The sequence below is a fragment of the Narcine bancroftii genome, chromosome 2 (genome assembly GCF_036971445.1).
Source record: "Narcine bancroftii isolate sNarBan1 chromosome 2, sNarBan1.hap1, whole genome shotgun sequence".
NCBI classification, from domain to species: Eukaryota; Metazoa; Chordata; class Chondrichthyes; order Torpediniformes; family Narcinidae; genus Narcine; species Narcine bancroftii.
The window spans coordinates 219624810-219641657 of NC_091470.1; the positions used below are offsets into that span (position 1 = coordinate 219624810).

At 40.6% G+C, this 16848-nt stretch overlaps 1 protein-coding gene across 5 annotated transcripts in view; it reads right to left on the minus strand.

Moving 5' to 3' along the window:
* The window catches only part of golga4 (golgin A4), a 208793-nt gene extending 201724 nt beyond the window's left edge, over positions 1–7069 (minus strand). For 3 of the 5 annotated variants that reach the window (XM_069920316.1, XM_069920319.1, XM_069920315.1), the window contains exon 1: positions 6916–7067. In XM_069920316.1, the coding sequence (XP_069776417.1) occupies positions 6916–6975 (60 nt within the window). In that variant the 5' untranslated portion in view covers positions 6976–7067. Of the gene's footprint in view, positions 1–6915 lie in introns of all 5 variants that reach the window. The other 2 variants (XM_069920317.1, XM_069920314.1) reach the window with 2 other exon arrangements.
* Between the last annotated feature and the right edge of the window lie 9779 nt (positions 7070–16848).

A 16848-nucleotide genomic window follows, 5' to 3' on the forward strand; every position in this document is an offset into this window, starting at 1 on the left:
CCAGCTGGAACTTCTGATTACCAACCATTTTAATTCCTCTTCCCATTCCCACACAGACAAGTCTGTCCATTGCCAGGGTTAGATCAGGCCAAAAGGTAACAAAACAAAAAAAAACAACACATTGAATACCGCCAAAGTAACTGACATTCTAATTGTATACGCATTGAATTTTCCAATTTCAGGTAATCATACCCTAATCCAGTGCCACTGTTTCACCTGTTCCCATTATCCTTGCCCAATCCAGTATTTGCTTTTGCTTTTCACTCACTGTTCCCATCCCTTGTCCCACCAAAAGCTATCAATTTCTCATCCCTTACCTATCTCACCACTCCCAACTTCATCTGCCCAGTATCCTCTTGCCTCTTAGCTACCCCCACATCTTCCCTTTCCCACTTGGTCTTTAAAAAAAGGTCACAATCTGAAACTTTGATTGTTCATTTCTCTCCATGGACACTGCCAGAGCCATTGAGTCCCTCCATCATGTGCTTAACAATTAGTTATCATTATAATATGTACTGGCACTCAGTTTTGAAGTTCACTGTTATACACTAGAGGTGCCTAACATTTAACCTGGGATTCTGAAAACCAGCAACCTCCAAAAACCAGCACTTTTTTCAGTAGATAGCCTCTGCTCATCAAAGATGGAGTTTGGCACCAAACATGACCCGACGTTCATTCAACTCCATGTATCCCTTCGTGTTTTACGTCAAAAATTTGAGGGATCATCGCCTAATAAGTGGCCCCTCATGGCACATACCGTTGCTAATTAGTGTGATTGTCACAACAATCTCCTGTCAAGTGTCATCGTTACCCACCCTCCAAGTCGACTCTACTAGTCAGAAGCCTCTGTGAGGCCAATGAACATGGCAAAGAGAGCTGCAAAGTCACCTATGGGTAGCAGTGAGATGCAGAAAAGGAAGCATCTTTCATTATCGATTGCGCGGAAGGTGGAGTTATTGTGGAAGCTTGATAGTGGCGTATCTGTGTGTCATCTAATGGAAGATTATGGTGTGGGATCATCCACCATATGTGATTTGAAGAAACAGAAAGAACGGTTGTTCCACTGAGAGTGATGACCACAGACTGATGAATAAAAGGAAAACTTTGTATAGGGCCAAATATGTAGATATTGACCGAGTGCTTATTGAGTGGATGTGACAATAAAGAAGTGAATGCATGCCACTGTCAGGTGTGGTTGCAATGAAACAAGCTTGAAAATTCCATGAAGAACTGAACCTTGAGGGTGAGATGGAATATTCACATGGTTTGTTGCAAAAACTTAAAAAGTGTCTCAGTTTGGATATCTTAAAATCTGTGGTGTAAATGCTTCTGGAGATTATGATGCAGCTGAGCGTTACATAGATAAATTTGCCAAAATGATATATGATCAAAACCTTAGCCCAGAGCAAATTTACAATGCAGATGAGACAGTTCTCAACTGGTGGTACCTTCCTAGAAAGACATTAACAACTGCAGATGAAAAAGCAGTTTCAAGGACCTTAAGGATAGGGAGACTGTTCTTGGGTGTGCAAACACTGCAGACACATACAGGTTAAGGTCAGAAGTGCTTGGAAGAATCCAACATCCTCACTGCTTTAAAGGTTAACTGTGCATTACGATACCAATCGGAAAGCATGGGTAATATGAGAATTTTTTATTGATTGCACATATGCATTGTACAGAGGCTAGTCTGGAAGAAAACTGCAAAGTTTTATTGCTCCTAGACAATTGCTCCACGCATCCCACTGCTGAAGTTCTTGTGAGAAATAATGTGTTCGACATTTACCTTCTCCCTGTTGTTACATCGTTAATACAGCCTTGCGACCCAAGAATTTTACGATCAATGAAGAGCAACTACAAGGACTTTTTTTCTGAACTGCTTGCTCGATGCAGTCAACAGATTTCCTGAAAACTTTCACTCCAGAAGATGTGATTTATGCACTTGTTAATGATTGGAGAAATGTAACTGAACCAACATTAAAACTGGCTTGGCATAGACTTTGGCCATCAACAATGTTCAATAAAAATGAGCCTACAGGTGAAGACTTTGAAGGTTTTCATATCAGTAACAAGAGGAAGATGATCATTAACCTCATTGACCTTGCCAAAACTGTTGCAGCAGAAAATGTAAACACATGAGAGGCAGCTGAGATTGAAGAGGTGCTGAACATAGACAATGATGCACTCGTTGTGCATTCTTTGAGTGATGGGGAAATTGCTGAAATGATGTTACATACGGATAAGCATGAGGAGAGTCGTGATGTGCACAGGTGAAAAAAATGTCCATTGGTGATGTGGTTAAAAGATGAGATCAGTTAATTGATGGGATGGAGCAACGTTCATTTATCAGTCAGCATGAGATTATGGCTGTTTATTCAATTAAAGAGAGACTGCTCAGATAGAAACTTCTTAATTAAACAGATGACACTGGAAGAAGTCTTTGAGAAGAGTTTATTCTGACATGATGTTTGAGATGTAATGTGCATTTACCGCATTTGCACTGTTTGAGATGTCTGTGATGTCTGAGCCAGTTTTATTTTTGAAATTTTACTTTAAAATAAAAAAAACACAAGCGAGTGATATTATGGTCTTCATTTATCTAAATTCATTTAATACCCCTCGCCCCCTGTTTTGTGTGATTTTGAAACATCGCATTTGCTTAAAGGCACTGCCATTTTAAAATGATACTGAAATCTGGAGAATTCCAACAATGGCAGACGTCCGGTCCTGACAATTCTGGATAAAAGGTTAGGCATAGGTATATGATAAATCACTACATCCAGCTGCGCTGGGTGGGTCACGTCTCCAGAATGGAGGACCATCGCCTTCCCAAGATCGTGTTATATGGCGAGCTCTCCACTGGCCACCGTGACAGAGGTGCACCAAAGAAAAGGTACAAGGACTGCCTAAAGAAATCTCTTGGTGCCTGCCACATTGACCACCGCCAGTGGGCTGATATCGCCTCAAACCGTGCATCTTGGCGCCTCACAGTTTGGCGGGCAGCAACCTCCTTTGAAGAAGACCGCAGAGCCCACCTCACTGACAAAAGGCAAAGGAGGAAAAACCCAACACCCAACCCACCAATTTTCCCCTGCAACCGCTGCAACCGTGTCTGCCTGTCCCGCATCGGACTTGTCAGCCACCAACGAGCCTGCAGCTGACGTGGACATTTACCCCCTCCATAAATCTTTGTCCGCGAAGCCAAGCCAAAGAAAAGACAATAAAACTCCAATAATCCTAATCTTTTGGAATTTGGTGGTGTTGGACTCAGATTATCCAGGCTATTATTTCTATAAATACTCATTTAGTATGCAATGCCCAGGGGTGGCATACTAGAAGATTGGTGGATGGCTAATGTTGTGCCTTTATATGGGTTGCAGGGAAGTAAAAGCCAGTGGTGGGAATCAGTGGTGGGAAAGTTACTGGAGAGGATTCAGAGGACAGGATCTTTCTGCATTTGAAAAGTCGAGAACTGATTAGATATAGTCGGCATAGCTTTGTGCTTTGGAAATTGTCCCAGAAATTTGAAGAGGTGACCAAGTGCATTTGGTGACAGAACAGTAGATATTTGTAAGGCTTTTGAAGAGGCCAGTAATGGTGAACTAGTCAAGGAAGTAAAATCACATAGAATTAAGGGCAAATTTGCACAAATTAGCTTGGTGCACAGAGTTACCTACTATTTATTGTACATAAATGATTTGAAGGAGAATGTAGGTTTGTATGTTTGCGAGTGACACCAACATTGGCAGGGAGATGGACAGTGAAGAACATTGTCTCAGGTTACATCAAGATTTAAATGAAATTAGACAGATATAATTAATCTCATACAAGAACAAGGTGATGCATTTTGAGAATGTAAACCAGGGTAGAACATACTCAGGGCCTTAGAAGTGAAGCAAAACAAAAGAACACCTTGGGGTTCAAGTACATAATTTCCTGCAAGTGACAACAAAGGTGGACAAGGTGGTGATGAAGACACATGGCACATTGAGCAGAAGAGTTGCAACGTCATATGTTACATCTGTAGTTCAAATGTTGTCACCTGATTGTACATATACAAACAAAACCCATCAAAACAACATGTCTCAGGACCATAGAACAGACACAGTACACTCAACACACAAATGACATGCACACACAGCAATCCAAAATAAATATATGCAAATATAATTTGAAAGTTTCTAGGAATGAAAATTAATCAACAGTATCACTGCCTGCAGGAAGAAGCCGTTTCCATAGAACATTACAACACAGAAAATAGCCCCCTCTAGTCTGTGCCAAACAATTATTCTGCCTAATCCAGTTCACAGCCCTCCATATCCCTCCCATCCAAGTACTTGCCCAAAATTTTCTTAAATATAAATATTGAGCCCACATTCATTCATTCCACACTCCCATGACTTTCTGTAGTGCCTGACAGTCCTGGTTTTTATGCTCCTATATGCCTTTTCCTTGAGTGTAGTGTCTCAAAGATACCACAGGCTGGATGGTAAGGCTCATAGTCATTCTCTTTAAGCACTGTTCCCCGTAGATATCATCAACGTAGGGAAAGGAGTCCCCAGTAATCTTCCCAGCAGTTTTAATTGCCCTCCATACTTCCATCTGATCTGATGCTTTGCAGCTTCCATACCACCCAATGATGCAGCCAGCACACTCTGTGGTGTTCTTATAGAACGTTGTAGGATAGTGGCCTGTAGCCTTGCCCTCCTCAGCCTTCCAGACTAATGAGGTGCTGTTGTGGATCTGGAACAGGTCGTCATTTAAATGGATGCCAAGGAACTTTGTGCTCCATGCTCTGTATGACAAAGCCATTGTTTTATATAGTGGGGAGCAGTCCCTCATCCTCCTCAAGCCCACAATCATCTCATCCACATTAAGACTCCAGTGTTGCTCTTGCACCACTTTACAAGCCTTCCAATCTCCTCTCTGTAAGCCGACAAGATGAACTACCGTTGTGTCATCCGCAAACATGATGATTCTGTTGGAGCTGAACCTGGCAGTACAGTCATGGGTTAGCAGCGTGAACAGTAACGAGCAAAGCGTGCAGCCCTGAGGTGCACCAGTGCAAGTTCATGAGACCACACGCTCTGGTCAAACATGACTGTTCCCAGCAAAATTACAGATGAGCTATTGGGTCCTTTGGTCGGTGAATGCCCTCAGTCGCCAAAACCAACAGTATTCTGAATCATTAATTCCTCCAATTCTTTTGATACAATTCTATAATGGAGGCCGGCCTGGAATTTGCAGTCAGCACAAATGCATTAAAGCCCATTAATAAGCTTGAAGAAAGCTTCCCACAAAAGATCCTGCAATCTCTGTTGAAATAAATTCCTCTTTATCATGTCTATTGCTGCCAGGCATCAGTCCAAATGGGATCTCTGGCATACAGTTGCTTTAGTGTCATAAAACTTGCTAGAAAGCCATCACAAATAATAATTTCATTCGTGAATTCATCGTTATAAAAAGATATCACGAAGATGAAAACACACAACCTTAGGAAAAAAATGTAACACTGTATAAAATTGAAAATTAAGTTCATGACTTTTTTTTATGTGATTTAGTCCAGAGGCAGATATTTTGCCTCTCCAGAACAATCATATTTGGCTTTATTGATGTAATTTTTCATGGCAACCTCAAAACTAGCAGAAATTAATATCAGTTCAAGCAATTTTCCTTGATGGTTCTGTACAATATTGCAAGTACAGCAACTGAAAGCGACTTAACCATAATCAATAGCTTCCCTGTTATGCCAGTCATGGATAAGCTATCCTGTTTAATGAAGAACAGGCTCATGCAATGTAGATAGATACACTTTGTCATGACTGAATTGTATTTTAATTTTCTGACCCCAGATCTCCTCTTCTTTTTGAGTTCAAAAATCTAGTTTCAATTCTGGAAAACACTACAAAGTCCTTTGGAAAACAACCAAACTCCACTGAAAAATAACAAAATTTGTTCATCAAACATGGAACTCAGAGGAACAGCTAAAACTCCTCATAACCGAGATCTTAAAACTGAAAATCCTGAACAGACAGAAATAATTAGGAATTTATTTCAATACAGATTGCAGGAGCTTTTGTAGGAAGCTTTAGTCAAGCTCACCAATAAGCTTTAATACTTTTATAGCACACTGTTTTCACACAGGTTTGAATAAACATCTGTCATTGTGAATTTTCTGCTTGACAGAGTTAATGATTTACTAATTACAGAACTCAAGAATATTGGAGCAGGATTGGGACACCAACCATCAGCCATTCAATAACATTGATCTATATCTTGAGGAAGGATTCAGGCCCAAAACGTCTGTATCTTTACCCATGGAGGTGGCGAGACCTGCTGAGCTCCTCCAGCATTTACCACCTCTGGGCCCATCCCCTTTTGTGCCTATTCCACCTAGTTTTCAATTCCCTCCTCTTTCAAGTTAATGATCCACTTCCTCGTTAAATGCCCTCAGAGAATTTCTGAACCTCTGTGACAAGTTCCCAAGCATTCGTTTTGAAGTCATCCCAAAATTCTCCCATGAGTGGAAACGATGACATCCATCCTGTGAATATGCTGCAACAGAGAAGCTCTTTCATCCTCTGCTCAGATATCAATTTTAAAACGCATCCATGGCTGCATGCCCTTAAGGTGATCGAGGGCTTAATTAGTACCTGCGACAACGTTGTAGTTTCATCCCCAAGTTTCGTTTCCTCCCCTTGTTGGGAAATCACGAAGCCCAGTGTTTAAATATTGAAAGTACCTCGCTCACAATAAAGGATGTGGAGTGGGACTCACGTTTCTGCCCAACCTGAGGTCCACCTCCACTCCATTTAGTGCTGGAGGAGGACCCCCCCATCCCATCCCATCCGTGGGCCTTGCCCTGGCCCCACCGCTTACCCCCCCCCCCCCTCGCCCGCCGTCTCTCTCTCTCACCTGGCCACCTCTGGCTGGAGACTGCTCCTCGTTGATCTTCTGCTTGAGTTTTTTGAACATGGCTTGCCGGGGGGGTTGGGTTGGGGCGGACGATGCCCAGGAGACAGCTGCGGCGCTCCGGGTCCAGCCACGGCTCTGTCAGCCGAGGAAGCCCCAATGCGCAGGCGCCGGTGACGTGGCGAGCTGCGGGATGCGGATGTGCCGTCAGTCAGAACCGGAGGAGGAGGTGGGGGTTACCTGCAGTGCTCGGGCGACTGAGGAGCAAAGTGGGTGAAAAGTTGTAAAAAGTTACTTTTATTTATTTCACACTTCATTCTTTTATAAAAGTATCACCGACGTTGAAAAAAATAACTGAGATTGACAAATTTATTGATCAATGGTAGGAGAATGACATAAGCTAAAAATCAAAGTGCTTCTTGACTTGTTAAGAATTGGCTGATTTTTTTATTTAAATACTGGTAGAAACTGGATCAGGTCTTTTTAAAAAGGGAAAACATTTACTGCTCTGGCATCACCAGTAGCTGCCTTGAAATATAACATCACAGGCGAGGCTTAACTGGTAAATATATTCGACAATGTTGGACTTCAGCCAAAATATACAGATGGCAGTTCCTGCTTCCTTTACCCTTCGTCATCCCGAATTGGCTGGGAATTGCGAAGAAGGTCAACCACATTGGTGTGGTTCTGGGGAACCTGCTTCAGGGTGACGGGTTTCTTCCGCTCCACAGCGTTAGAATCCAGTTCCAGAGATGGGTGGTGAGACTTTGCGAGGGCTTCTCCATGAGCTGAATTAAATGAACAGCATCCTGACATATAGGATTCGTCCTCCACGGAGTGAAGCGACGTGAATAAAGAGTTTGGATCAGTTTTTAAACCGAGTTAAAAGTTTGTAAATTGATGCATTCCTTCAAAAACATAAAACACAGAATGCAGACTGAAGCATTACAAGACGTTGTAATGCTGAAATCAATATCATGCCAAATACGTCAGATGCCCCTGCATGGGGGAGGGAGTTTGATTGTGACCTCTTCTGTCAATGTGAAGTTTACACATTCGATTTCTTGAATCTGAGGAAAACAACTGGTCCAGAAGGAGTACCCAGCAGAGTATTAAAAATCTGTGCTGACCTACCTGCTAATGTATTCACGGATATCTTCAGCATCTCACTCTGGCAGGGCATAGTACTGATTTCAGACAGGCATCAACATTCACCTGCCTAAATGACAATCGACCAGAAGCACTTACATCAACAATGATGACGTTTTTCTGAAAGACTGGTATTGAAGCAGATCAGCTCCTGTTTGAGCAGATCCATTCCAATTCGCCTATCGTAACAACAGTCGATGCCATCTCACTGGCTCTGCACAAAGCCCTGGAACATTTGGAAAGCAAAGATGCATATATCATAATGGATGCTCTGTATGAGTACTGTTGGGCATTTAACTCCATCATCTGCTCAAAATTGATCAGCAAACTCCAAGATCTGGGACTCAATACCCCACTGGGTAATTGGATTATGGATTTCCTCATTTCCAGACCAGAATCAGTGAGGGATGGTAAGAATACTTCTTGCATAATCCCCATCATTACTGGAGCATCACAGAACTGTGTTCTTAGCCCCCAACTCTACCTATTTTACACCTACAACTGTATGGCTCCATACGACAATACCACCAACTACATATTTACTGATACCATGGTAGTGGGTTATATAAAAGGGGGAAATGAGTCAGGATTCAGGAGGGAGATTGAAAACTTGGCTGATTAGTGCTCCAACAGCAACCTTGGATTCAATGTCACTAAAAACAAGGAGCCGATTGTTGACTTCAGGAAGTGAAAACCAGAGATGTACGATCCAGTGATCATTGAGGGAACAGAGGTGGAGAGGGTGAGCACATTTTGGGAGGATCTTTCGTAAAAGAAAGCACATCAGGACCTCTACTTCCTCAGGAGTTTGTGGAGGTTTGGTTATGACCAGGTGTTGTAGAAAGTGTGCTGACCAGCGGCATCACAGTGTGGTATGGGGATACCAATACCCCTACAAAAGATAGTGGGCACAATCCAGGACATCACAGGCAAAACCCTCCCCACCATCGAGAACATCTACAGGGAACGCAGCAATCAGCAAGGATCCACACACCACCCAGCATGCACTCTGTTCTTGCTGCTACCATCAGGAAAGAGGTCTATGTGCCACAAGACCAGCACCACCAGGTTCAGAAACAGCTGCAATCCCTCCACCATCAGACTCCTCAACTGCAAACTCATTCAGGGACTTAAGGACTTTTATACTTTGCTTTTTTTTTTCCTCTCTTGCACATTTATTTACTTTTTTTGATTTACATGTGTGTGTTCAATCAGGTTTTGTTTGAACTACCAATTAGTGGTAATTCTGCCTCACCCACAAGAAAAAGAATCTCAGGGTTGTATGTGATGTCATGTATGTACTGTACTCAAGACAATAAATCTGAAATCTGATCGAGAAGGTTGTACATTACCCACTAACCTTGCGAGCTGTTGTTACTTTCATGTCCCAAAGAAGAGACATACAGGAAAAATTTCAGAGGCTGGAATTTGGAGCAACCAACAGTCTATTGGAGGAACTCAATGGGTTGAGCAGCACAAGTGCAAGAAAAAAAGAATTGTCAATGTTTCAGGCTGGAATCCTTCATCAAGACAGAGAGCAGTTAGGAGACAGCCAGTGTAAGATGGGCAGGGTGGGAGGGGTTTTACAGGAGCCATTGGGGCATTGGTGAACAAGTGAGAGGTAAAGGGTGAATGATAGGCGCCATGCAAAGGGAGAAAAAATGGGTTAGGTTGAAGTTGAATTAGCCTGAGTTGTGTGATAAGTGGAGGCAAAGGTTCCTGGTACTGGAATCTGATAAGAGGTGACAATAGTACCATTTTGAGAGTTTTCTCCCTCTCTCTTTGGCATCTGTCCATCATCATCTCTCCCTCATCCACCAATCACCCACTAACCTCTGTTCAACTCCTCCCACCCTGTCCACATCATATTTCCTGTCTGCATTCTCAGTCTTAATAAAGGGTTATGGCCCAAAACATTGAGTTATTTTTTTTCCCACCTATGCTGTTCAACTCACTGAGTTCCTAAAGCAGATTGTTTATTGTGTTTTTCGTCAGGGCATTGAGTATAAAAACAAGAAAGTTATGTTGCAGCTATAGAAAACTTTGGTTAGGTAAGACTGAGTTAATTTCTCATCGCCTCATTACAGGAAGCAAGTGGAGGATTTAGAGAGGGTACAAAAGAGATTGACCAGGAATTTGGACATCCAGGGTAGGACAAACTTGGGTTATTTTCTTTTCTTTTTTTTTTATTTTTTTATTTTTCACACCATAAATCACAATAGCCATGATATACACTTTTTCTTTTTCACACATTTACAGTGACTTTTTCTCCCCCCCCCTCCCTCCTCCCAAGCCACCCCCTCACCCCCCCCCCCCCCTCATCCATTTTAGGTATACAATCTAGGTTGCATTAATTCAGTCAGACAATGTTGTCATTCAACAAAAATACACCAGAAATTCTACTGAGTCCATTCTTTTCTTTTCTTCTCCTTCCATCCACTTAGGTAATGTTTGTCCCCGGTAGGTTTTCGCTATTGTATTTAATGTAAGGCTCCCATACTTGTTCGAATATTTCAATATTATTTCTTAAACTATATGTTATTTTTTCTAATGGAATACATTTATTCATTTCTATATACCATTGTTGTATTTTCAAATTATCTTCCAATTTCCAGGTTGACATAATACATTTTTTTGCTACGGCTAGGGCTATCTTAACAAATCTTTTTTGTGCATCTTCCAAGTCAATTCCAAATTCTTTATTTTTTATGTTACTTAGGAGAAAGATCTCTGGATTCTTTGGTATATTGTTTTCTGTTATTTTATTTAATATCTGATTGAGATCATCCCAAAATTTTTCTACTCTCTCACATGTCCAGATTGCATGAATTGTTGTTCCCCTTTCTTTTTTACATCGAAAACATCTATCAGATACTGTTGGGTCCCATTTATTTAACTTTTGCGGTGTAATGTATAGTCTGTGTAACCAATTATATTGTATCATACGCAGTCTCGTATTTATTGTATTTCTCATCGTTCCAGAACATAATTTCTCCCATGTTTCCTTTTTTATCTTTATATTTAAATCTTGTTCCCATTTTTGTTTAGTTTTACCATTTGTTTCCTCATTCTCCTTTTCTTGCAGTTTAATATACATATTTGTTATAAATCTTTTGATTAACATTGTATCTGTAATCACATATTCAAGGTTACTTCCCTCTGGTAAACTCAAATTGCTTCCTAATTTATCTTTCAAGTAGGATCTCAGTTGGTAATATGCCAGCGCTGTATCTCCAGTTATATTGTACTTATCTCTCATTTGTTCAAAGGATAAGAATCTACTTCCTGAAAAACAATTTTCTATTCTTTTAATCCCTTTTTTTTCCCATTTTCTAAAGGAATGGTTGTCTATTGTAAAAGGGAGTAGCTTATTTTGCGTCAATATTAGTTTTGGTATTTGATAATTTGTTTTATTTCTTTCTACATGAATCTTCTTCCATATATTGAGGAGATGGTGTAATACTGGAGAAGTTCTATGTTGTACCAATTTTTCGTCCCATTTATATAATATGTGTTCAGGTATCTTTTCCCCTATTTTATCTAATTCTAGTCTCGTCCAGTCTGGTTTTTCCCTTGTTTGATAAAAATCCGATAGGTACCTTAATTGTGCGGCTCTATAATAATTTTTGAAGTTTGGCAATTGTAAGCCTCCTTGTTTATACCATTCTGTTAATTTATCTAGTGCTATCCTCGGTTTCCCCCCTCTCCATAAAAATCTCCTTATTATTTTCTTTAACTCTTTGAAGAATTTTTCTGTCAGTTGTATTGGCAATGCCTGAAATAAGTATAGTATCCTTGGAAAAATGTTCATTTTAATACAGTTTATCCTTCCTATCAGTGTTAGTGGTAGCTCTTTCCAATGCTCTAAATCGTCCTGTAATTTTTTCATTAGTGGATTGTAATTGAGTTTATATAATTGGCCTAGATTTTTGTTTATTTGTACACCTAGGTATCTTATTGCCTGCATTTGCCATCTGAATGGGGATTCCTTCTTAAATTTTGAGAAATCCGCGTTATTCATAGGCATTGCTTCACTTTTATTTACGTTTATCTTGTATCCCGACACTTCTCCATATTCCTTCAATTTCTTATATAGTTCTTTTATTGATAGTTCTGGTTCTGTTAAGTACACTATCACATCATCCGCAAATAGACTGATTTTATATTCCCTGTCTTTTATTTTTATTCCTTTTATATTATTATCTATTCTTATCGATTCTGCTAGTGGTTCTATAGCTAGCGCAAACAATAATGGTGATAGTGGGCATCCCTGCCGCGTTGACCTGCTTAAGTTAAATTGCTTTGATACATGTCCATTTACTGTCACTTTCGCTAACGGTCCCTTATATAATGCTTTAATCCAATTAATATACTTCTCCGGTAAACTGAATTTTTGCAATACTTTGAACAAGTAATTCCATTCTACTCTGTCGAAGGCCTTCTCTGCGTCTAAAGCAACTGCTACTGCAGGTGCTTTCTTTCCTTCTACTGCATGAATTAAGTTAATAAATTTACAAATATTGTCTGTTGTGCGTCTTTTTTTGATAAATCCAGTTTGGTCTAAATTTACCATTTTCGGTAGCTGTTCTGCTAATCTGTTTGCTAATAGTTTAGCTATTATCTTATAATCTGTGTTTAGCAAAGATATTGGTCTATATGACGCTGGTGAGAGTGGGTCTTTTCCTTGTTTTAGTATCACTGTAATTATTGCTGTTTTACATGAATCTGGTAAGTTTTGTGTCTCATCAATCTGGTTGATTACATCCAGGAGGGGCGGTTTTAATAGGTCTTTAAATGTTTTGTAGAATTCTATTGGGAGTCCATCCTCTCCTGGTGTCTTATTATTTGGTAATTTTTTTATTATCTCTTGTATTTCTACTGTTCCAAATGGTTCTGTTAATTTATTTTGTTCCTCTATTTGTAGTTTTGGTAGTTCAATTTTAGTCAAAACTTTATCTATTTTCCCTTCTTTCCCTTCGTTTTCAGTTCGGTATAATTGTTCATAGAATTCTCTGAAGTTTTCCTTAATTTCTTTTGGATTATATGTAATTTGTTTGTCTTTTTTCCTTGTGGCCAATACCATTTTCTTAGTTTGCTCTGTCTTAAGCTGCCATGCTAAGATTTTGTGTGTTTTTTCACCTAGTTCATAATATTTCTGTTTTGTCTTCATTATATTCTTCTCCACCTTATATGTTTGTAATGTTTCATATTTTATTTTTTTATCCGCCAATTCTCTTCTTTTGGTTGTATCTTCCTTTATTGCTAATTTTTTTTCTATGTTTATTATTTCCCTTTCCAACTGCTCTGTTTCCTGATTATAGTCCTTCTTCATCTTGGTTGCATAACTTATTATTTGTCCTCTAATGAATGCTTTCATTGTGTCCCATAGTATAAACTTATCTTCCACTGATTCCGTATTTACTTCAAAGTACATTTTTAATTGTTTTTCAATAAATTCTCTAAAATCCTGTCTTTTAAGTAGCATGGGGTTTAATCTCCATCTATACATTCTTGGAGGGATGTCCTCTAGCTTTACTGTCAGTATTAAGGGTGAATGGTCCGATAGCATTCTCGCTTTATATTCCGTTTTTCTTACTCTATCCTGCATACTAGCTGATAACAAAAATAGATCTATTCTTGAGTATGTTTTATGTCTAGTCGAGTAGTATGAGTATTCCTTTTCTTTTGGGTTTTGTTTCCTCCATATGTCCACAAGTTTCATTTCTTGCATTGATTTAATTATAAATTTGGTTACTTTGTTCTTCCTGTTAATTTTTTTCCCCGTTTTATCCATATTTGGATCCAAATTCAGATTGAAATCCCCTCCTATTAGTATGTTCCCTTGCGTATTAGCTACCTTCAAAAAGATATCTTGCATAAACTTTTGATCTTCTTCGTTAGGTGAATATATATTAAGTAGATTCCAAAGCTCCGAATATATCTAACATTTTATCATAACATATCTCCCTGCTGGATCTATTATTTCCTCTTCTATTTTAAATGGCACATTTAAAATGGCACAGTCAAGTTTTTTGTCATCTGATTGTACAAGTACAACTGAACAAAACAGCGCTCTCCGTTCCTTAATGCAAAAACATGTAGACATACAACCAGATATAACACAAATACAGACAAATAATACATATGCAGGACAAGTACTCTAACTAAACAAATAAATACATTTTGTTTTGTACAAATGAGAGTCTTGAATGGTTAGTGTGAGCAGTTCCTTTAGTCATTCAGGGTTCTCATTTCCTGTGGGAAGAAGCTGTTCCATAGCCTGATAGTGCTGGCTCAGACTCTCGTCCCCAACAGGAGCAGCTGAAAGATGCTGTGTGCAGGGTGGAAGCATTCTTTAATGATTTTGCGTGCTCTCTTTGGACAACTATCCCAGTAATTAGTGATCACAGACAAAGGAACAGAACCAGCCCACGAGGCCCATCGAGTCTGTTCCATAAATCTACATTAAGCTACTCTGCACTAGTTCCAATTTTTGGCCTTTTCCTCTTAATCCCTTGATGCCCTCACTAATGAGATATTTGTTTTTCTTTTTTAAAATACTCCCAGCGATCTGGCTTCCACTGCTGTATGCCACAGTGAGTTCCACAGATCCACGACCCTCTGGCTAAAGAAGTTCTTCCTGCTCTCTTTTATATGGAGATCTCAGCAATTTTGGTGGGGGGGGGGGGCGGGGGGGAGGGTGAAGAAAAAGGAGACTCCAGTGATCCTCTCTGCCACTTCTGGTCCTTGTGGATTGACCTCCAATCCATTTCTCTGTGGCAACCGTACCAAACTGTGATGCGGCCGAGCAGGACACTCTCGGTAACGCCGATAGAACATTGAAATAATGGTGGCTGGTAGCCTTGTCCACTTCATTCTTCTTAGGAAGTGCAGTTGCTGTTGTGCCTTCCTGACAAGTGAGAAGATGTTTCGTGTCCACGATAGGTTTTCTGTGGACCAACACAGGCTGAGGAGAGAACTGATAGAAATTTATAAAACTACAAGATGTCTTTTAGGTAAAAATTACACATACGGGAAGACATGCTGAAGAGGAGAAAGTTTAAAGGTGTTTTTTAAAAACACAGTGAGTGGCAAGTGACTAGAATGGGCTGTTGGATGCTGTGTGGAAGCACAAACAATAGATTGTCGAGGAATAAAGGGATGTGTCATGTGCATGCAGCAGTTTTAGCTTAATTCATCCATTTGACCCAATACCTGGCTGTAATGTTTTATGTTCATTCTGCAATATGCCATCTCACAAAACTGGGGTATTTGAAATTTTACCACTACATGTTTCTGCAGTCCCTTTAAGTTTGTTCTGTATTCTTCTCACTGTTTGGTAGCCCAGAGAACTTTGCTTAGTCAGATCTCAATTCAAAATGTGTTGTTTGCAATCTTTCTCTGCAGCACAATTCATTCCCCTCATCCAACTCTGTTATCCTTCCCCTTTGTTTCCCCTCTGTACAGGTCATACCCAGGAATACAAAGAGATCCATTGTGTCCCTTTAGGATTCCTGTTGTCAGAAATTATTACTTTTGAGCAGCCTTTTGTATTGGTAGGACATGCATTCTAAACCTATCTTTCTATCTTCCACAATTGGCTCCAATATTCATTGCAAACATTACCATTTTGTACAGTATTCACCTATGTATACGTAGTTTACCCTATTACATCGATACACCACTTTCTTGTCAAACAGTAACCTGCCTGATGGCAGAGCCAGGAATCCACAGCTCAAATAAAAGTCCTGATAAGGAGAGGCCTGTATCTTCATCATGGAGAAACAAAGCAACTGCAGATGTCGGAATTTTGAACAATGAGAAGCTGGAGGGAGTCAGTAGGCCAGGTAGCATACATAGAGAGAAATGGTTAGTCAGCATTTCAAGTTGGGATCCTTTATCAAGACCATTCCTACCATACACTCCTATATCTCCCACTACCTCGAAAACACAGCCAACAAACTGAAAGACTATCGCACTCCCGACGCACTCTCTTTTCCCTCCTCCCATCCGTAAGAAGAGCATAAAAGCGTGCAACATCAGGGTGAAGTCATTTTCCTCCCTGCAGCTATGTTTCTGAATGAATCTCAAAATATTCTTCATTCCTTGACAAGAGATTTTGCTCAAAATGTTGACCATTCTTTTTCTTCCCTGATGCTGCTCGACCTGCTGAGTTCTTCCAGCCCTTGCTTGGTGCTAATTGATCTTCCCCTATCAATTCTCAAGGCTTTTTTTCTCTTCTACCCTCTCAATATCTACCTCACATTTACGCTAGCCTCTCTCCATCCATCTCTCCCCCTTAGTCTCCTTCCTTCTCCACCTCTCCGTCCCTCCCCACCCTTCTCCACCTCTCCCTCCCCACCCTTCTCCACCTCTCCCTCCCCACCCTTCTCCACCTCTCCCTCCCCACCCTTCTCCACCTCTCCCTCCCCACCCTTCTCCACCTCTCCCTCCCCACCCTTCTCCACCTCTCCCTCCCCACCCTTCTCCACCTCTCCCTCCCCACCCTTCTCCACCTCTCCCTCCCCTCCATCCTTCTTCTCTGCTCTCTCTCTCTCTCTCTCCCTCCCTTCCTCTCCCTCCTGTCTGATTGATATCGCGAGGAGCTCCGGACGTTGGTTCTCCTTTAATTCCAAAAGATGCTGCAAGGCCGTCTCAGTTTCTCGAGCCCTTTGATGTATTGCACCGAAATCAGGGCGCCTGCGAACTTTCACGTCCAACAACTATTTTGCAGCGGGAAAAGCAGAAGATAACAAGCGCATCGGCGATCGGTGACGTCACACCGGA